This window comes from Miniopterus natalensis, chromosome 5 (assembly GCF_054644295.1).
Source record: "Miniopterus natalensis isolate mMinNat1 chromosome 5, mMinNat1.hap1, whole genome shotgun sequence".
Taxonomy (NCBI): Eukaryota; Metazoa; Chordata; class Mammalia; order Chiroptera; family Miniopteridae; genus Miniopterus; species Miniopterus natalensis.
Genome location: NC_142085.1, coordinates 57,971,405 through 57,993,740, shown reverse-complemented (window position 1 = coordinate 57,993,740; position 22,336 = coordinate 57,971,405). Strand labels below are relative to the sequence as shown.

General features: G+C 35.8%; 1 protein-coding gene across 4 annotated transcripts in view; it reads left to right on the top strand.

Annotated features, from left to right (window-relative positions):
- CDK19 (cyclin dependent kinase 19) overlaps window positions 1-22,336 on the top strand; it is a 100,662-nt gene that overhangs the window by 53,091 nt on the left and 25,235 nt on the right. For all 4 annotated transcript variants that reach the window (XM_087817550.1, XM_087817551.1, XM_016217498.2 and 1 more), the window contains 2 exons: window positions 848-958; window positions 2,455-2,595. In XM_087817550.1, coding sequence (XP_087673676.1) covers window positions 848-958; window positions 2,455-2,595 — 252 coding nt within the window. The remainder of the gene's footprint in view (window positions 1-847; window positions 959-2,454; window positions 2,596-22,336) is intronic.

Below are 22,336 nucleotides of genomic sequence, written 5' to 3'. Positions count from 1 at the left end.
CCTTTTTGTGTGTCTTCCACAGAGGTTTACATTTAAAAGGCATTCAATATATTTATCAAATTGAGTATGTTTCTCTGCACCTGTTAAATATGAACCTTGGTTATGGACAGCCTGAGGCAGGCATATTTACCAGGCTTTCATCTTGAGCAGCTAATGTTGTTGTTAAATATTTTATGAAGCAACAGCCTGCTATGTATGTGCCAGTGCTAAGTTTTCACTTGCTAGTTTGATCTGTCTTTCCTTCTCATTGTCAAGAGTCCAGCTTGAAGCTTCTACTTTGTGGAGTCCTATTCCTTTGCTCTATTTATAGAACCACTTCTCCACACCAATTTTTATCAGTGGTTATGAGAGTCATTCCCTTATACTCACTAGTCTTCTAAAAAAACCTCGATCACATGCTATAAGCAAGGATGAGTGTAGGGCTTATTAAATTATCTTTCTTTTGTCAGATATTTATTGAGTATATACTGCCTAGGGTGGATATATACACAATGTTAATACATGGTTCCTGCCTCTCAAGAAGCTTTTCTTCTAGTAAGAAAAATGCACATACCAAAATATGTTTAATTATTTAGTGATATAATACTTTTGTTTACTATTTTACATTTTAAAATGACCTCATTTTAAAAACACACGCATACACATAGAAAATGGGTTGGAAAGATGTGAACCAAGATGTTGCCAGAGCTTATCTCTGAGTAATGGTATTTTGGGTGGTATTTTTTTCTTTTATTTTTGCTTATCCGGATCATCTAAATGTGCAAAAATTTCACTTTGAAGTTATAGGAAATTCATCATTCTCTCCTCATTAACAGAATAGTGACTCCTCTCTTCCTCTTGCCTTCAGCTTTTGCGAGAATTGAAGCACCCCAATGTGATCGCATTGCAGAAGGTGTTCCTTTCTCATAGTGACAGGAAAGTGTGGTTGCTATTTGACTATGCAGAACATGATTTGTGGGTAAGTCTAATATCACTTTATTTTTAGAACTATTTTACATAGGAACGAAGAAGTAAATGTATGCACTACATATTGCTAATTCACGTAAAGGAAAACTTGGCTCTGTTGATTGTAGTTCAAAACAAATATAATAAATGTAAATGAAGATTTAGGAGAATTTGAGCAATACACATCATCACCTTATTTTTCTGAGAAGATAGTATTTGTAATTATTAGAAATTTTACTTTTCAAAATGTTAATGAGTGGGAGATTATAATTTTATGCAAGTAATTAATGATAGTTTACTAATATGTCTAGTGAAAATTGCTCTCTTTTGCAGTATACACTGTAGTTCAAATTTAATCAATTATGTACTTATAGTTTCCCTTTCTAAGTTAAGGTTAATCTCTTGCAGCAATTTCTCATTTAAAACCAACTCCTTCAAGTAAAAGCATATATGTGGTTTTATAAATATTAGGGATGTTTTATCAATATATAATGGAAGGTAAAAGTTCTAATTCCAAACTTTTAAAGTTAGGAATTAGGGCATTTAAACATTTCATCTGAGGAGTTGCTAAAAATAAAAAAAATCAAACTTGGCAGTAAGTTTAAATTTTGGATAATAAAATTTTGATTTAATATAGTGTGGTTTGTCATGCATGTCAATTACAAATCTGTTTAGGAATAACTTTAACAGACTTATAGGTCTTGAAGGAACTTTCAGAGTTAATGATATTACTACAGATATTCACAGGAACTTCCATTCTTTTTCTCCATTCTTTTTATGGATATTCAGTACCCATTTTGGCATGTTTTGAACAAGGCTGGGGTGGAGGTGGAAGTGGAAATGGTGGTGTAGAAGGCAGGTAGAATTTTGTCCCTTACACTGCAATACTTTTATAACCCACAATATGACATGTGGACATAAATATTTGATTATAGGTGATCCAGCTTATTTATTTCAAAAATCAATTCCCCTTTTTTCTCTCCCTCCTCCTTCCTATTTATTTTCTATTTAATATTAACTACTAAGAATATCTCCTAATTTCATTCTGTGTCAAAAGAAGGTGGAACTTTGCAATAATTCAAATATACATGTAGTCAGTGATGATCCTCAAATGCACTAAGTGCGACCTTTTTATAGAATATTAAAAATTTGTAGTTTTCGTCTTTTTTTAAAAAATCTTTCATTTTTGTCAGTAGAGACTATAACTAGTACTGTTTTTAAGTAGGCTTTAAATATCAACCCTTTTTTACCTTTTGGTCCTAGGTAATGAAAATCTTAATGCTTTCTGTAAATCTAGTCATTATACCCACGTTAAAACTGTCACTTTCACTCCCAGTATCAATTCTGTTTTGTTGGTTGGCTTTGTTATTCAAATTATTGTTCTTTGTGTCACTATTGGCCTTTAATAAGTAATCTTAAAACATAGAGAACTTATTGCAGTCTTGTTTATATATATTATTGACATAGACAAAGACTATGTGTTATTATAGTATTTTTTTTTATTTTTAGCATATTATTAAGTTTCACCGTGCATCAAAAGCAAATAAAAAGCCCATGCAGTTGCCAAGATCTATGGTTAAATCATTACTTTATCAGATTCTTGATGGTATTCATTACCTCCATGCAAATTGGGTGCTTCACAGAGATCTGGTAAGTATGTTTCTTTTAGATTAATCAATATTCTTTTCGTCCTTTAATTTAATTTAATTTTTTAATATATCTTTATTGTTTTCCGAGAGAGGAAGGGAGAGAGAGAGAGGTAGAAATATCAGTGACGAGAGAGTTATCATTGATCGGCTGCCTCCTGCACGCCCCCTACTGGGGATGGAGCCTGCAACCCAGGCATGTGCCCTGACCAGGAATCGAACCTTGATCTCCTGGATCCTACCTAGGTTGATGCTCAACCACTGAGCCACACCCGGCCGGGCCCTCCTTTCTTTTAAAAGATATCTTTTTTTCTTGCTACAATTATGATAAACATTATAGAAAATTTTAAAAATACACATAAGCAAAAAAGAAAATAAAACCATCCATAAACCAATGATAAAAATTTACCATTATTAACATTTGGTGTGTTTTCCCGTTATATTTATGCATAGCTATAAAATGTCAGTGTGGTTTTCAACAAATGATTGGTACAATCTTAATGGGATAGTCATATGTGAAAAAAGTACCTTTTGATCCATTTGTTTTTTGTATTATTGCTCATCATTAGCAAAAACATTAATAATTAAAAACTGAATTCTCATTGTTTTTTTCCTTATGAGTTAAACTGAAATAATGACATTTCATCCAGTAAATCAAATGTTATCAGTATTAACAATAAATAAATGAATAAATATAACAGATGGAATATATTTATTAGGCAAATTAGCCACAATTCAAATGTTTGATTTTACTTTTTTATTTAGTACACAAAGCAAACATTTATTAATGTGAAATTATATGCTATTCATCTTTGCATTTTAATTTATGTTGTTCTTGAGAAGATAATGGGTACTGAACAGTTGTAATACTCATGAGCTTATAATTGGAAATTTTTTTTTGCCCCCCACAAAAGTGGTTTCATGATCATTTATTTATTTCTTAGGCTTTTGGAGATTCTAGGGATATGGTAGGTATAAATCTAGGTCAACTCAGTTTTATTAATTGAGGATAAGTACTTATTATAGAAAGGAATAAATACACAAGGAGACCTAGTTAGTGCCCCTTGCTACCCTGTCAGTCAGTCAGGCCTGCTCACCTGACTTGACCATCTTGCTGTAGCGTTGAAGTTAAATTGGGGTGAAATGACAGTGACCACAAAGATGCATTTGCCATTTTAGCAGACACATTTCACCTCGTAATTTTAAACAGTAAGATTTTCAAAGACTTCCACGTATCCACTTTACTATTAATCATGATTCAGCATGTTTTTGATTCTTGGGTATGTGAGGTTGTTCCAGATAAAAACCTCCTACATAAATGGTTGTAGATTTTAATTTGCTATAATGTAACCTATGTGAGTTATATTTTTGAGGTCATAATCACCTTTGAGTCATTGATCAGAAACTTTTATTAAGATTAACCAATTTTAACTCATTTCTTTTTTTCACAAAACGTATACAGGCATACCCCGGCGATACTGAGGGTTTGGTCCTAGACCCTCCAAAAACTGAATATTGCAATAAAGAGAATCACATGATTTTTTTGTTCCCCAGTGCATGTGAAAGTTATGTTTACACTATATACCGTAGTCTGTTAAGTGTACAATAGCATTATGTCTAAAAAAACAATGTTGTACATACCTTAATTTAAAAATACTTCACTGCTGAAAATGCTGTTCATCATCTTAAAACTTCAGTGAGTCCTAATTTTTTTTAACTGGTGAAGGAAGGTCTTGCTTCAATGTTGTTGGCTGCTGACTGATCAAAGTAGTGGTTGCTGAAGGTTGGGGTGGCTGTGGCAATTTTGAAAAATAAGACAATGGTGAAGTTTGCTGCATTGACTGACTCCTTTTACAAATGATTTCTCTGTAGCATGTGTGATGCTGTTTGATAGCTTTTTACCCAGAGTAGATCTTTCAAAATTGGAGTCAGTCCTGTCAAACTCTGAAGCTGCTTTATCAACTAAGTGTAATCTTTCCTTTTGTCAGTAGAGAATATAAGTAGTAGAGAAATGAACTATTCTAAACCCTTTGTTGTCATTTCAGCAATCTTAATAATAGCATTTTCACCAGTATATTCCATCTCAAGAAACTACTTTCTCTGCTAATCCATAAGAAGCAACTCCTCATCCATTAAAATTTTATTATAAGGTTGTAGCAATTTAGTCATATCTTTAGGCTCCACTTCTAGTTCCCTTGGTATTTTCACCACACCTGCAGTTACTTCCACCAAAACTTGGCTGTTTGGCACAAGAGGCCTAGCTTTTGACTTACCTTGGCTTTCAACTTGCCTTCCTCACTAAGCTTAATTATTTCTAGCTATTGATTTAAAGTGAGAGACTTACAACACTTTCTTTCACTTGAACACTTAGAGGCCATTGTAAGGTTATTAATTGGCCTAATTTCAGTATTGTGTCTCAGGGAGTAGGGAGGCCCATGGACGGAGAGAGATGGGGAAATGGTCTGTAGGTAGAGCAGTCAAAACACAACATTTATCAGTTAATGCCTGGCTGGGCGTGGCTCAGCGGTTGAGCGTCGGCCTAGGATACAGGCGATCAGGGTTCGATTCCCAGTCAGGGCACATGCCCGGGTTGGGGGCTCCATCAGTGACTCTCTTGTCATTGATGTTTCTATCTCTCTCTCTCCTCCTCCTTTCCTCTCTCTGAAATCAATAAAGATATATTAAAAAAAAACAACATTTATCAGTTAAGTTTGCCATCTTATATGAGCGTGGTTTGTGAAGCCCCCTCCCCCCAGCTTACAATAGTAACATCCAAAATCACTGATCATAGGTTACCATAACAAATACAATAATAATGAAAAAGTTTGAAATAATGTGAGAATTACCAAAATGTGACACAGAGACATGGACTGAGCAAATGCTATTGGAAAAACGGCGCTGATAAACTTGCTTGATTGATGCAGGGTTGCCACAGACCTTCAATGTGTAAATAATGCAATGTCTGCAAAGCACGATAAAGTGAAGTGCAATAAAATGAGATATGCCTATATTTTGTTTTAGTAAGCATAGATTTTCACATTTTGTTGGTGATGCTATCACCTGAATGTTCACTGGTACTAAAACTCTTTATGACCTGGACTCAGTTTTCTCCCATCCAAACTTGCTGCTGCTTTAGTGTCCTCTGTTTTGGTTATGGCACCACCTTCCTCATGGTCTAGAAACTTCTCTTATCCCTTGCAGACCCTTGCGTTCCACATCTAGAACTTGCCTACTCCTGTCAGTTTCACCTCTAAAATCTCTCTTCTGTTCATCTAATTTCATCTCTAGTGCCTCCTTCCTAGATCAGCTCTTTACTATCTCTTTCTTATAGATTCTTACTTGAATCTTTGTCAACAACCTCTTTCCCTTCCAGTCCACTTTAGACCTTCCGACCTCAGCTTCTGCTAAAGAACTTTGAAATGGTTCCTCATTGTTTACAGACTAAAGCTCTGGTTCCTTATTTGGCTTTCAAGGTCTTATCAGATGTGGCTCCAACTGGCTTTAAATATGTATCCATAGAATCTTTCACTTACACTATTCTTTTGAACTATTGATTATTCCTTGTAGTCTCCTGAGATTTCCTGCCTCAGTGCCCTTTATTTCTTTTGTCTTAAAACTCCTTATCCCATCTCTACATATTTAGACACCACCTGTCTTTCAGGACTCACACAAACATTAAAACTTATCTTCATATCCATCCCTACTTGGAAATCATTGCTCCCTCTTATTGGTTGCTTTTGTACTTCATCTTTACTTCTCTTCTAGCACTTAGTATTATAATAATTTATATAGATGCCTAGAAGATGTTCTTGACCACAAATTTCTTGAGAGTAGGGTCTATGATTCATTTGATATATTACTACAGTACACAATGGGTACTAAGTAAATATTTCTTTAGTGAATGAAGATCAGTAAGAATATTATTATGGCATGTTTTTGGATCAAGTAACATATTTTGCATTTCAACACACTGTCTCCAATAAACATTTATCATTTCTTTGTATGTGCCAAGCATGGGGGGAGGGGGACAGTACAGACATGACTGCATCAAAGACCTCCTCAGGAGTTTAGTTTGAGAGAAGAAATATGATGTGTATATAAATAGCTACACTGTAAGATAGGTGAGAGAGAATGTGATCATGGCAGCTATGTGAGAAGTTACAGTCTAAATGCTATTCAGGGTTAGAAGAGATTCTGAGGGGGGCAATAAGGGAAGACTTCAGAGAGGTGCCATTTGACCTGAACTTTGAAGGATGAGTAGAATTTAAATAGAGATTTGAGAGATGAAGTTAACCTATGGGAGTATTGGATATTAAACTTCTGAGATGGGAAAGCACTTGAATCATCCCAAAAAGGTTGTATAGTTCTTTCTAGACTAGAAAGATATGGGTTGGAGCCTGATTGAAGAAGGCCCTAAATATCAGGCCTAGGGAGTTTGTGCTTAAGTGCTCAACGTTTGTGAGCAAGAGAACGAATTTTCCCCCGGTGAAATTTTTCCCCCTGCTAAAGAAGCCACCACTGATGGACACAATCTTGCAAATATGTTCTGAACGTGGTTCTGACCTAGTATAGCACTTGTTTATATTTTACCCACACATTCCCCGAATGCCTCTCTATTCCTTAAGTAACTCTAATAAGATTTGAAACTTTGAAGCAATAGGAATCTAGTCTGTGCAATCCTACTCAATTCTTTTCATTGATCGTGAGTCCTGATACCTGGACCATATTGTCATGGTTTTGCCAAAATATTTTCGGGAGTAGAAGATTTAAATTGTGTGTTTACTTTGTAGATATATTCTGTAGTAGATAAAGAAATACAAAGTATATAAACTATGGATATGGTCTTAAAAGGAGCATGATGGAGACATTTGAAAAATTACTCTTTTGTGAGCTTAAGAGTAGATTTGCAGTTTTAGTCAATGAGTAATTTTTTTAAATGCTTCCTATTGCTGTAGGAAATCTGGCTTTACGTTATTTGTTAGTCACAACTGTTTCAGAGTATGTACTATCTCTAAATTTTTATTTTATGTAAGAAACCTGGAAAGTCCATACAATTAAAGGTATTAGAGTAAATATAAATTTTCAGTGGAAGAAATTCCTCTGGTGAGGATTAACAACAACAAAAGTAAATAAAAACAAGTGTTTTGGATTTGGACACACATTACAGATTCAGAAGCATTACATCAAAGAGGAGGTTGGTGTTTTTCATTGTGATTGATTTCAGTCTGGAACAGTATTTTAATTATGTCATTTGGATCCTAGAGTTTAATACAGAAATAGACTAAAGTCACCAAAAATATTACATAGATTGAGGAATTGCTTTTAAAGGAAAGTAGAAAAGAAGCTAAATAATATTCATTTTGGCTGAGAGACAGTGAAGTAGAGACATAGGTCTATAAACGTTTGGAACTTGTAAACACCAAGGAGGAAAAGGTGTATTTTAATTTTATAGCAGGTTGTAGCTAAGAGTAAGAAGATGAAATATAGTGTGACTCATTTTTATGGGACCACTATTCTGGTAGGTTGGAAGAATGCCAAGAAATAGTGTATCTTTTTTTCAAAATTATGGGCTTCTTGAGAGCAAGGATCATATCTCACTAATTTTTGTATTCCTAGCTTTGGCATATTGTTTCTGCTCATAAGTTACTTGAATTTAATTTTAGCAAAACATCTGATAATTGCACATTTTTCTTTAGCAGGGGTAGAGAAATGCTGGCTAAATGATAATATTGTTAAGTGGATTTATGGCTCCTTAGCTGTAGAATATTGCTACTAAATCAGTAACATAAACTATCTCTTTTTCACTTTCACATTTTAACACCTAGCACATGATACACACTGGGTCTTTCGTGAATGAAGGATTTGAATGAATGCTCAAACATGGCCCACTTTCTACGCAGTTGGGAGAAGTGCTGTGCTGTTAGTCATGATAGTTTCACTAAGATAAGTGCTTGGTAGCTGGAGATTTGTCTAGAAATCCCTGTGTGCAGCACAGCTTCTCTTCATACCTTGTCTGACAAGATACAAGTTTTTAATTTTGTTTGTGCTAAACAGCCCTGATAAGGTAAATGTGTTACACCTCAAAGAAATCCTTAAAATCTTACTGTAGCCATCAGGCCAGCATTTGCAAGCATTTTCATAATGTTTCAGAATTTTAGCCTTGTGTAGTTTTTATGATATGGGAGCTTTGACATCCTAGACTTAAAAAAAAAATTATTTCTAAGATAACTAATCTTGATCCTTAAGCCTCAGTTTACTCATTTGTAAAATGAGGTTAACGATAGGTACTCTATGGTTGTTGACTTCCTATCTTAGCTCCAGAGTTCCAGAATTCCTCCTAATTCCCTTCTGTGAAGCTCCTGTACATTCTTTCTGGATCCCATCACCAATCCAAAGATGCCCTTTCTTTAAACTGCTTTCTTCCCCAGAATTCTTGTAGCCTGATACTCTTCCCACCTTCTTCTGCTTTACACAGTAGAGCCCTAATATAAATATGTGAAACATGCTCCTCTATTTTATAAAAAAGAGTAAGCCATATTTCATCTTGTTTATATTTAAATATTGGTAATATTTTTGCCAAGTCTTCATATTTAAAAATATGAAAGTTAAAACTTGCTAAATGAGATCTAAATTAGTGATTCATTTAACTTAGTTTCATTCTAACAATTCCATGCTAATCAAATGAATTTCTATTCATTGTTCTTCATTTAACTTATTAAGTTAACATTCTACTTACAGAATTATGTCAGAATGCAGTATATATTTTAATATGACTTAATCATCCTAATTTCTTTCAGAATGCAGAGCTAACTATGAAAAAATCAAGTATGGCTTGGTTATCTTCTAACCTGCAATTTTAGGTGATTTGGGACAATTACAGATCTTGTCATGCTGAAGAATCACACTAGGGTTCCTGCTGAATACCTCTGATTCCTAACCAGTTCTTTAGAGCCGGGTCCTCGATAGTTTGTGGCTTAGCCATTCCTGTCTGTGGTCTGAAGACCTTACATTGTGGTGATGTCATTCATGTGCAGTGCCTCCTGTCCTGCTGCCTCTACACAGACCTTGTGAAGATCAGACAAGATAATGTTTCCTACAGTGCTCTGGATACTGTGACACATACCTTACAAATGTAAGAAAGTATTATTGAGGTGTTTTTTTAGATATGGGCTCTGATTTTTTGGCATGACAGTTTTTCCTTTATTCATACCGCTAGCCAGGTAACTGGAGCTTTGAGCAGAGTCCTGTACGTCTGTCTGAGTTAGAGTGTAATGCTCTACCAGCTGTTCCATAGGCAGGTGACGCACGCTAAGTGTCATACTTCCAAAAGGTCCACCTTTAAAGGGGATGTGGTTAGACTCACAGTGGCCTTTGAGGCCTCCTCAGGTTCAGCTTAGGGACAGGGCTCTTTTGGTGATCCCTGACTTTGACATAAAGTTTTAGTAGCTTGTACTGACAAACACATGTATCTACAAGGCTATTTGCCAAACCAAGTTCAAAGTCACTAAGAGGTGTTAAAAAACAAAATTCAGCTGAGTAAATTTAAATATTAAATTGGCTTTATTCAGGGATTCATGAATCTAGCAGCATCCCATCTAGCAAATAAAAAGGAACTCTGCTGAGCTATAGAAAAGAGAAGATTTATAAAGGCAGAAAGGGGGCAGGGAAAAAGGAAATTATCAGCAAAGAATGCATTGTTTCAGACAAGGTCCTCCTCCTCAGGGGCACGGAAGGGGCCTATTACCTCACTAGTGCTGAGCTGGCAATTCCACAGGGACTGGCTAAAGATTACATTTCTGGGAGAGGCTGAAACTACAGTTAGGTTAGGTATTAAATCTTGGTGTGCTGATGGGCCTGGCACAAGTGACTCCATTTTGGACCTTAAGTCTCTTTTTTTGGTTTTGTTTTTTTAAACCTCATCCAAGGATATATTTATTGATTTGAGAGAGAGAGAAATATTGACTGGTTGCCTCCCTTACTCACCCCGACCAGGGACGGAAACCCACCACCTAGCACCTAGGTATATGCCCTGACCAGGAATTGAACCCACAGCCCTTTGGTTTATAGGATAACATTCCAACCAACTGAGCCACCTGCCAGGGCTTGTCTCTTTTTTAACAGAGGGCTGTTTACTCAACTAACTTCAAGGTCACTAAGAATATAATCAAGTTATATTCCACAGTGACAGCAGTGGCAGGAACTGATTAGGAACCAAGGGCTACAGGAGGAGCCCCAGTACTTTGAGGCCTGTGTTTAAAACTGAAGAATCAATTCAGGCATACTATTTTATTAATTGTATTGAGGTAGAACTTATATACAGTAAGATACACCCATATTAATTACAAATTGATGAATTGGGACAAATGAATATACTTGGTAATTACCACCACAGGCATCCTATTTGACTAGCACTATAGGATGATTCAGGATACCTTTACTTGATGGTATCTTCACCAAGAGGGATCTTGCATGTAAGGTCTGATGATTCATTTCACTGAGAGGTTTAGATGATGGGTTTTTGTGTTATTCTGTTCTCCACTAAGGACACATCTGTGTAGAAGCCTTCTAGAGGTGAGGACCATAAATCAATTAAGTGTTGTACATTTTCCAAGTGTGCTTTTCTTCTCATGACTCTGGCCTTGAGTGTATCTCTAAGATAACTTGGGTTCTGATCCTGGGTCTGCCACTGTTTGTGAACGGTGAACTTGGTTAAAGTTGTAGGTTTTTCGTCTGTTTCTTCATGAGTAAAGTGAGTGGGCTCATTTTGATAATTTCTACCTCTGACATTCTTAATTTTGCATGTTAATGAGTCTGAAATTATTTTATTTGAATTGAATGTCACAAATGTAAATAGAAAATTGCTTTCTACCAGTGTTGCTCCTCTGTGGATGGATTGAACAGGATAGAATCTGAATGTCTTTGTAGCATTATTCCTGGCATTGCTGTCTACGTGGAATATACCTTGATTATACTCTTAGTGGCCTTGAAGTTAGTTAGGTAAATAGCCTTCTAGATACATGTATTTGTCGAGCATTAAGCTTTTATAATGGCTGTTCTTTATTGCTTCTTGTTAGAGCAAAGAAAACCTTATCTCTGCTGTTCAGGCCTGTGACCACTCCTAAAAGGCAAAGACAAAGAAGTGTATTGTTAACTGTTGTGCAGTGCTGGGTTGGCAGGCATTGTTTACTGTGAACACCAAGGTTTGATTAACAGAGTTGCTTATTACAGATACCTCTCAACCATTTTAAAGCAAAATGAAATTAAGCACAGCTTTTAATATTATAGACTGCTCCTGATTTACAGATAGCCTGAACCTACATGTATATGCATAATTTTGAACTGAGGAGGCATTTTTCGCTTAGAAAGAGCACTTTAAACAGTGGTTGGGTTCTCTGAATGCAAATGCCTATTTAACCCACAGTATACCTAAAGTATGACACTTACACATCTATGGAACCTGTCATTTTAAACTAGGTTATTCATTTATAACTAGATTTCTGTCAGAGGAAGTACTGGTTTACAAACTTAGAATATATGCTTTACAAACATATTTTGATCTCTTAGAATATATGCTTTACAAACATATTTTGACCAGACACTATGCTGGGTACTGGGAATACAGAGATAAATAAAATGCAACCCCTCACCTCAACGAGTACATGGTGGGAATATACATATAAATAGATCATAGAATAATAAGGTTTGAAAAGGAAATGATGAGGTATATTCAGGGATCAGCAAGAAGTAGTGAAAGAAGAGGCAGAAGTGAGAAGTAGGGATCAGATTATGGTGGATCTTAATGGTCATGTTCAGAAGTGTGGATTTTTCCTGTGGGCGATTGGAGCTGAGCTGGACAGATTTTTGCTTAAGAAAGACGTGGAGCAGGGAATTGGAGAATTGGTTTGAGGGTGCAGGGACAGCAGCTTTATAAGGCTGTTGTAATCAGCTGGTTGAGAAGTGATGAAGGCCTGAATTACAGCAGAGGTAATCCAGATAGCGAAGTAAGATGCAAATCTGAGGACTGATTAGGTTTGAGGGTTAAAGCACAGGGTATATAGACTTATTTTGTTGATTGAGTGACTGAGAAGGGAATACCAGAAAGAGGCAGTAAAAATTCAGGTTGAAAAAGTTGTGTTTGAGATGATTGTGGAAATGGACAGTATGCAGTTGACATTGCTAAGATAGAAGTTTAGAGACTCTAGAAGTACAGATTTGGGAGTCATTAGCATATGGGTGATGGCTGAAACCCTGGAATAAGCTAGAATTAGGATTTTAAAAAATCTATATTCTGAAGTGAACTTGCATATTTTAGGGTAAGTGCTTACTCTAGTTTTTACAACTTCTTTTAAAATGGAGGACTTCCCTCACAAAGGGCCATGAGTACTAACCATTGGCTATTTTTGTTCATTCGTTTGTTTATTCATTCAACAAATATTTATCAAACACTGTGTGTGTGGATTTCATAAGATACATAAGTGGTAACAAATATCCTCCCTGACCTTTAGGAAGTTGCAATCACAATATCAAATTCTTTATATTTTTAAATCCTCTCCATCAGTGAGGTTATTTTAATAAGGGGAAACAGTTATGATAGACTGATGCTCTTAGCAAATGACTGTTGTGTTTGCTAAGAAAAGAAAGCATGTACACAGTATCTTACTCTTAGGTAGTTCTTTGCCCTGTTACAACACAGAATCTTATTTGTTCAAGGTAAACAATGGAGAACTGTGTAAAGAAAGGAACAAAAACTGAGGGTTTTCTCCTGGGAATGTACTTCTGTATCAAATGTGAGGAGAGTTATGCCACTTCTATATTTAAATAAAAGAATAGTATACCCATTAATATTAGGCCAGTACTGTTCATTGTTCAGAAACTAGTTAGACTGATATTCTGATTGGTTTTGTTCCTATTATTCAGGATTCTAGACAGTTGCATTTGTGTTTTCCTGTTTTCTTTATTGGTGCTGATAAGAGTCATCTTGTGGGTTTCATATTTTGGTTCCTGGGGTGGGGAATGCAAAGCAAATGTAGATGGATAATTCTGTATCTTTAGGCTGCTCTATTTATGATGTGCCAATTAACTGAAATAAATTTAACTCTGTGAAAAAAATTGATTCTATAAAAGGAGAAGGCAAATCTGGAGTACATATAAATGTAAATTCAAGAATTAACCGAATTCTGCTAAAATGCAGATTATTTCAAGAATAGTTTCTGAGTAAATACATTGTTTATCACATTTTTTCCCTGACTTTTACCTTTAAAGTACAATTAAACTAAAACCCTGAAGTCTTGATTTGTCTATCCGATTTTATTGCTGATACTTAAATGTGAGGCATCCAACTCCATTGCTACTGTTTCTATGGTAACTAAAGTGTGCAAACCCAGCAGTATCACTTTCTTTCACAGCTGGCATTTTGTGTTCACAGTAAGAAGAGTTTTAGTAAAGCATAGTCTGTGTTAATTGGGATGTAACTAGGTCAGAACAATTTTGGTATCCTTTCTTCATTCTTTTAGGTTTGTATGTGTGGCAGTAGGTGTGTGTGCATGAGCTACATTTTCCTTTATTTCCTTTTAAGGCATATACTGTCACTTAGATTAATCACCGTTAGAATTAGCCTTTTGAAAATTAAGCATAGTCTCTGTAAACACAACCTGGTGTGGTATCTTGAAGTTTACATGGAGTTGTTCTGAGACTTGCCCCTAGCCCTGTAGAACTTTGAGTATTTCCATTAAGAAAAAGGAAATTTATGTGAAAATGCTTTGAAAAGTTAAGTGTATTTTAATGGTGATTATATCATTTATTTTGTTAACATTATTTTAAAACAAAGTCTCTTATGACCTTAACATTTACAGTATTCTCCACTTATTCTGTATTATTTTCCATAGTTTCAGTTATCCACAGTCAACTGCAATTGACCTAAAATATTAAAAGGAAATTCCAGAATTCGTAAGTTTTAAATTTTATGCCATTCTGTGTAGTGTGATGAAACCTCGAGCTGTCCTGCTCCATTTTGCCTGGGATGTGAATCACCCCTTTGTCCATGCTGTATAGCTACCTGACCATGAGTTACTTAGTAGCCATCTCGGTTCTCAGAGAGAGAGACCGCATTCACATAACTGTCATTACAGTATGTTGTTATAATTGTTCTATTTCATTAGTAATTACTGTAAATATCTTAATGTGCCTAATTTAAAAAATTAAACTTCTTTATCAAAGGTATGATATATGTGTAGGAAAAACATAATATATATAGGGTTCGGTACTATTTGTGGTTTCAGGCATCCACTGGAGGTCTTGAAACTTGTATTTACTTGTTCTAAAAGAGACAGGTGATCCCAATTAAGGAATGCACATTTAAAAATGACTCCTGCAATTCTAGGTCTTAACTTGACTATAGGAGTCCTTCTCTGTGGATACATCCCAAGCTCTGGGTTCCTTTCTGAGACTGTACAAAAGAGCTCATAGCCACTGCTCCCCTAAACCATGTCACTACCTCTGATCTCATCTCAGACTCTATGTGGAGACCCCACACTTAGAGCTTCCATAGGCTTCAAGTATATCAAAGGTATTCTCTACTAACTTCAATACTACCTAGATCTGCCTTTCTCTCTGTCTATCCTCATTCCACTGTGGTGCTCACATTCTGTTTCCACATAGTAGTGACTGCAGGGACTTCTAACAAGCATTAGCTAATCTTATGTAAGATCAGCTTCCTGCTTTTCTCCTGTTCAGCAGCTCATAAACTATTTTCATTTTTTATATGAAGCAATTTTTGCTCCCATATCGCATACTTTGTGTATCATTATTTATTAAAGGATTTAAGCTCAAAATTTAGGAAATTCAAATTGTGTAGCAAATGGCATGTAAGATGGTTTATTTGATAATTTCACAATTTTTAAAAATATATATCTATTGATTTCAGGGAGAGAGAGAGAGAGAGAGAGAGAGAGAGAGAGAGAAAGAGAGAAACATCAATGATAAGAGAGTCATTGGTTGGCCTCCTCCTGCAGGCCCCGGACTGGGAATCAGTTGAGGATCGAGCCTGCAACCTGGGCATGTGCCCTGACCAGGAATCGAACCACGATCTCCTGGATTTTAGGTCACCCCTCAACCGCTGAGCCACGCATGGCTGGGCAAATAATTTCACAATTTAAAAAATTGTTATATCCCAGATATCCTCTTTCTCACTAAGGCCTTCAAAAGTATACTCTAATTCTGTCTTTGTGTTCTTTCCACTTATTCGGGTATTATTTACTGTGTCTGGCTTCTGTAAATGCACAGAAATTATTTTTTCTAAGTCACCAATGAGTTCCTAATTGTTCAAAAGTTGCCTTTTCAGAGCTTCATTCTGTTGCACCTAAAGATCACCTCTTCCTTTCTAAACTCCCTTGGCTTCTAGAACCCTGTGCTGTCTGTTGTCTTACCATGGATGCTCGTTTACAGGTTCTTGCATTGACTCTTTTTCATCTAAGCACCCTTTATTCCTCTAAGCATTATTTATTCTTTATTATATTTTTAAAAAGTACTATTTCTCTAATTACAAGTAATACCAAAATATACAAAAGCAAACATTATAGAAATACACATTGTAGTAGTAAATGGCAGTCTCTCCAAACCCTGCTATCAGAGATTGGGCAGGATACATTGTATATGTATTATACAATTTGTGAAAATTATGGGTCAGACAGAAAGATAACAAAATGATGCTAATTCTAGTCATGTGAAACCTGAAGTTTTTCCGTGTTTCCACATCGTTCTGTATGATTGACAACCTCCCTCCTCAACGTTCGCCTTACCTCTCCATTGCTCCTCCCGCCGGAACTCTCCTCTTACATTGACTCTAGCCACATTTACCTCTTTGCTCTTTCTCCAGTTAGTCAGCCTGCTGGCTCTCCAAGTTTTTCCTAACTGCTCCAAACATCATGACCTTGCCCTTCTGCAAATCTTGTGGCAGCCCTCACCAACTCTCACAGCATGGGGCAGGCAGTGCTCAAGTACCTATCCAATTCTCAGATGAATTGTGCCCAAGGCGGAACAATTGGAAACAGCAACAAGCCCTCCCTTGGGGTTCCTTCCCTAGATTCATCAGCACCCTATCACACTGTTCTGTCGCCCACTGTTTTCCCCTAACACGCCTCCAGTTCACCAGGCAGACTCCTGCCTCGGGCCTTGCAACTTGCTCTTCCCTTTGCACAGACTGTTCTTTCCTTTAGATTCCAGCTGGCTTTTACTGCACTTTCTTCAGATCTTTTCCCAAATGTTACCTTCTCAAGGAGGTGTTCTCTGAGTTGTTTTAAAATAATGCTTCAATAATGTTGAAAATAATACCCTCCCAACCCACTCAGCACAGTACTTATTCCCATTCCTTGCTTTCTTTTTGCTTTATTGTATTCTTAATACATGATATATACAACAGAATATGTGGAAGGAACATAAATGTACTTCACAAAGCTTAACAGTCGAGAGACTGTCACTTAACCCAATAATTGAAACATGACCAACAGCTTGCTTCTACTCATGTTTCCCCTCGTCCTGTCCTTCTGCCTCCTTCCAAGAAGTAACTAATATCCCAAATTTTGAATTCTTTATTCACTTCTTTGTAAAAACAGTTTTATTACATTTAAATATGTGCCTAAATACTATATTTTTAAACTTTGCTTGGTTTTAAGTTTTATGAAAATGGCATCCTGCTGTATACACTCTTCTAAAACTTGCTTTTTTCACTCAACATAATGCTTCCAATATTAGAACATTTTTTACCTTTATTTGTAATTCACTGATTTTCACTGTTACTTTAAAATTCATGTGTGACTCTACCACAATTAATTTCTCCATTTTCTTAGCCAGAAAGCTGGTTTGTGTCCATATTTTTTTGTACTACAAACTGTGCTTCTATGAACATTCTTTAGAGTATCTAAAAATGGAATTAGAGTCAAAATGAAAACTGCAGTTTTTCAGTTTTGCAAGGTGATGCCAAGTTCTTTTCCAAAGAAGTTGTAATTTATTTTCCCACCAGCATTGTATTGGAGTTCCCCTGGACCCACTTACTATTCAACAGTTTTTAGTTTATAACCAGTATACTAGGTGTAAATGGTATCTCACTGTGATATTAATTTGCATTTCCCTCATTATTTATGAGATTGAACATCTTTTCATATGCTTAGTGGTTAAACATGGTTCTCCTGTTAAATACCTATTCGGACATTTTGTCAATTTTTCCATTAGGTGGTTTTTCATGTTGGTTTTTAGTTCTTTATTCTGGATATTATATCTTTGTTACTTATGTGTGTAGCAAATACTTCCAGTTTGTGATTTGTGTTTTTTTTTAATCTTTGATGATAGGAAGTTGTTTTACTAGCCAAACTTACCAGTCTTTTCTCTATGGTTATTTTTTGTATCTAATTTAAGAAATTGTTCCCTACCTCAGAGTCACAAATATATTCTCCTATATTTCTTCCCCCAAAAGTTTTAAAGTTCTGCTTTTCACATTTAAGTCCTTAATCTACCTGAAATTGATGTGTGTATGGTATAAGATGAGGATTCATTTTATTTATTTATTTTCCCATTTGGATAACCTGTTGTATTAGCACCATTGAATGGTCCTCCTTTCTCCACTGATCTAAAGTTCCTCTTCTCTCACTATCATGGTTTCATCTAGATAGTCTGTTCTGTCCCATTGATCAGTTTGTCTGTCCCTGTACCAGTATCACACTGTCCTAATTGCTGTAAGTTTAAAATAAATCTTTTTTTTAACCTCTTTTTTAAAAAAAATTTCATTTTTGTTTAAAATATTACAGATGTCCCCTTTTCTCCCCAATGACCCGTTCCACCTCGTCCCATCCCCCTCCCCAGTCCTTCTCCCCACCATTGTCCATGTCCTTGGGTTGTGCATATATGTATATAAATTCTTTGGTTACTCTCTCTCCCTCCACCCACCCGCCCTCCTCCATCCCTCTGACATTCGTCAGTCTCATCTATGCTTCCATGTTATTGAATCTGTTCTGTTCATCATTTTATTAAGTTCTTTAGATTCCATGTATATGCGAGATCATGTGATGTTTGTCTTTCTCTGCCTGGCTTATTTCACTTAGCATAATTTGATGACATGTTCTGAGCCAGATTCCTCTCCTCATCCCCTATCCTTAACACTTCCACAGTATCTTGGCTATTCTTAGCTCTTTGCTCTTCTACATACATACATTTTTAAACCAGCTTTTCAAGTTCTGCAATAAAAAACACAGATGAGATTTTGATTGAAGTTGTATTGAATTTACATGTAAGTATGGGGAGAATTGATGTCTTTAGTATACAAGGTGTGGCAAAAGTAGGTTTACAGTTGTTCATATGGAAAATAATACAATAATTACTAAAAATAATACAAAAATAAACTGTTTCACGTATTCACAACTGTAAACCTGCTTTTGCCCACTCCTGTATTCAGTCTTCTTATCTATAAACATGGACTTTTAATTTATTTAGGACTTCTTAATGTCATTTAATATAAGGTGTCTAGATGTTCTGTATAAAAATCTTGTACATCCTTTGATATATTTATTCCTAGGCACCTTATATTTTGTTTCTGTAGAAATGCTGCCTTTGAAAAGTATATTTTTCGCTTGTTTTTTTCCTTTCCCCCCTGGTATATAGAAATACAGTTGACTTTTTCATATTCTGTTAGCCAGACATCGTATTAATACTAAACTCTGTTACTATTGCTAATTTGTTTATGAATACTTTCGATTTTCTATGTAGATAATTATGTCATCTCCAAATAAGAATAGTTTTGTTTCTGCCTCTCCAGTCTGTATGCCTTTAATTACTGTTTTATAGCACTGGGTTTATAGTACAATGTTGATTTTAGAAGTGTGTATAGTGGATATCCTTGCATTATTCCTGATTTTAAAGGGAATTCAGTGTTTCTTTGTTTTTGTTTTTTTAAATATATCTTTATTGATTTCAGAGAGAGGAAAGGAGAGGGAAAGGGAAAGAGAGAAACATCAATAATGAGAGAGTCATTGATCGGCTGCCTCCTGCAGGCCCTCGACTGGAGATCGACCCTGCAACCCGGGCATGTTCCCTGACCAGGAATCGAACCCCAGTCGCCTGGATCCTAGGTCGACGCTCAACCACTGAGCCATGCCCGGGCTGGGCTCTTTCTTAGGTTTTTGTTTGTTTTTTTTTTTTAAAATATCTTTATTGATTTCAGAGAGAGGAAAGGAGAGGGAGAGAGAGAGATAGAAACATCAATGATGACAGTCATTGATCGGCTCCAGCCCGCAACCCGGGCATGTGCCCTGACCGGGAATCGAACCCCGATCGCCTGGATCCTAGGTCAACACTCAACCACTGAGCCACGCCCGGAGGGCTTTCTTAGTTTTTGATACCTATTTCCGATTAAGGAAGTTTTTTCTAGTCTAACTTGATGAGAGTGTTTATTATGAATGAGTGTTAAATTTTATCAACTGCTTTTTCGGTCTCTCAAGATTATTATCTGTTTTTCAGCCACTTTGAAGATAATTATCTTTAATCTGCTAATACGACATTCCTGTTTCTGGATTTTGCTTAATAATATTTTGTTTAATATTTTTGCATCTATACTCATGAGTGAGTTTGGCTTGAAATTTTTTTTCTTCTCATACTTTGGTTTTGTTGGGAACATTCTCTCTTTTTCTATTCTCTGAAAATGTCTGAATAAAATTGAAACAATCTGTTCATTGAAAATTTGGAAAACTTTCCTCTTTGATCAACTGGGGTCTGATGTTTTCTTGGTAGGAAAAATTTTAACTACAGTTTCAGTTTATTCAGCATTTCAGGTTTTCTAATTGATTTTGAGTCAATTTGTAGGTTACATTTTTTTGACTTTGTCTATTTTGTGTATGTTTTAAAATTAATAGATATAAAGTTCTTCATACGCTTCTTTTATCTTTCTAACCTCCACTGGGTTTATAGTTACGTTCTTTTTGTAATTTGTTCCTTCTCTCCGCTTGCTTTGGTTGTCCTAGAGGCTTCATAAATCCTCTCTAGTTCATAGATAATCTATCCTTAACTTTATCTTTATTACTTCTTCGTTCTTTCTGTTTATTCTGTTGAGCCTATTTTTTTAAACTTTTGCACATAATTATTTTCATCCTTTCTTCCTTATTAACATAAATAGTTAAGGCTATAAATTTCCCTTATAAGTACAGCATTAGTTGCATTCTATGGTTTTAGTAGGTTGTACTTTCATTATTACATTTCTGAGTATTTTTAATTTCATAGTTTCTTCTTTTACCTCTGAGTGATTGAGAAATATTTTTTAAAAATTTTTTTAAATTGGTTTTTAGAGAGGAAAGGAGAAGGAGAGAGAAAAAGAAACATCAATGTGAGAGCAAAACATTGATTGGCTGCTTCCTGCATGCTCCCTACTGGGGATTGAGCCTGAAACCTTGGCATGTACCCTAACAGGGAATCTAACCAGCAGCTTTTTGGTACATAGGACGACACCCAACCAACTGAGCCACACAGGCCAGAGTGATTTAGAAATATTTTAAAATTTCCTTGAAATTTCTTAGACCTGCTAGTACATGATTAGTATTTGTAAGTACCCATGTATGCTTGAGAAAAATGTATATTCTTCAATTATTGTGTAAAAAGTGTATATCACTGCTAGATCAACCTTGCTAATTTTATCCTTTGGGTAGTCTATACCTTACTAATCTTTTGTTTGCTCGACATATCAGTAACTGAGAAAAGTATAATATAATTGATCTTTTCCCTCCCTGAATTATATATATATTACATATACACACACACACACACACACAAATGCATCACAAGTTTAGGAATGTTGCCTCTTCCTGGTGAGTTCAACCTTGTATTATTATATAGTGACCATCTCTACTCCTAATAATACTTTTGTCTTAAAGCTATTTTATCTGACATTTCTTAGCTGATCCAGCTTTCTTTTAGCAGTTTCCCTACTATATCTTTTAATAGCCTTTAACTTTTAGCGTTATGGTGCTTCTATTTAGGTGGATCTTTTGTAAATAGTATAGAATGGATTTTGTTTTTAATCCACATGGAAATAATATGCTTTTAGCATGAATATGTAATGTAACTTGGGCCTAAGTTAGGAAGTTTTTTTCTCCAGAGAAGATTTCTTCTGCTTCTACTGGTAGCATCTAGGTTTACTTTAGTTCCCTTGAGAGTCTTGGCTGATTGAGGGGTAGCAACTCAGCTTCCCTTACTTTGCTGGGCCCAAGGTTCAGTGTCGCCACTGAAGTGTGTCATTGGCTCTGCCTTCAGGCCCAGCCCACCTTTTTGTCACTCTCCAGCCACAAGGATACATTATTTGGGCTGAGATTGAGGATTGTTGCAGACCTCTTGTGAGATTGGGGATCCTTCAGGGAATGTTTCTTATGTGGCATATGTTTCTTCTGTAATGACAAAGTCCCCTAGGAACACTTAGTCAGCCATAACACTAGGTGTGGAAACTTCTTGTATTCTCCTTGTGTTGTTTTTTTCTCCCACAGTACTTACCAGTATCTGATGTACTATACATTTGTTTATTGCCTCTCTCTTCCCACTAGAATGTAAGCTTCATGAGGGTGAGGATTTTTCCTGGTTTTATTTACTGCTGTATCGCTAGCATCTAAACCACTGCCTGATACTAGATTTTAAGCTCTTTCAGTCAAGAGATTTTCTTTATTTCCTGAAAGTCTCCAGTACAATATTTTATACATAATGTATCTTTGATAAATAGTTGT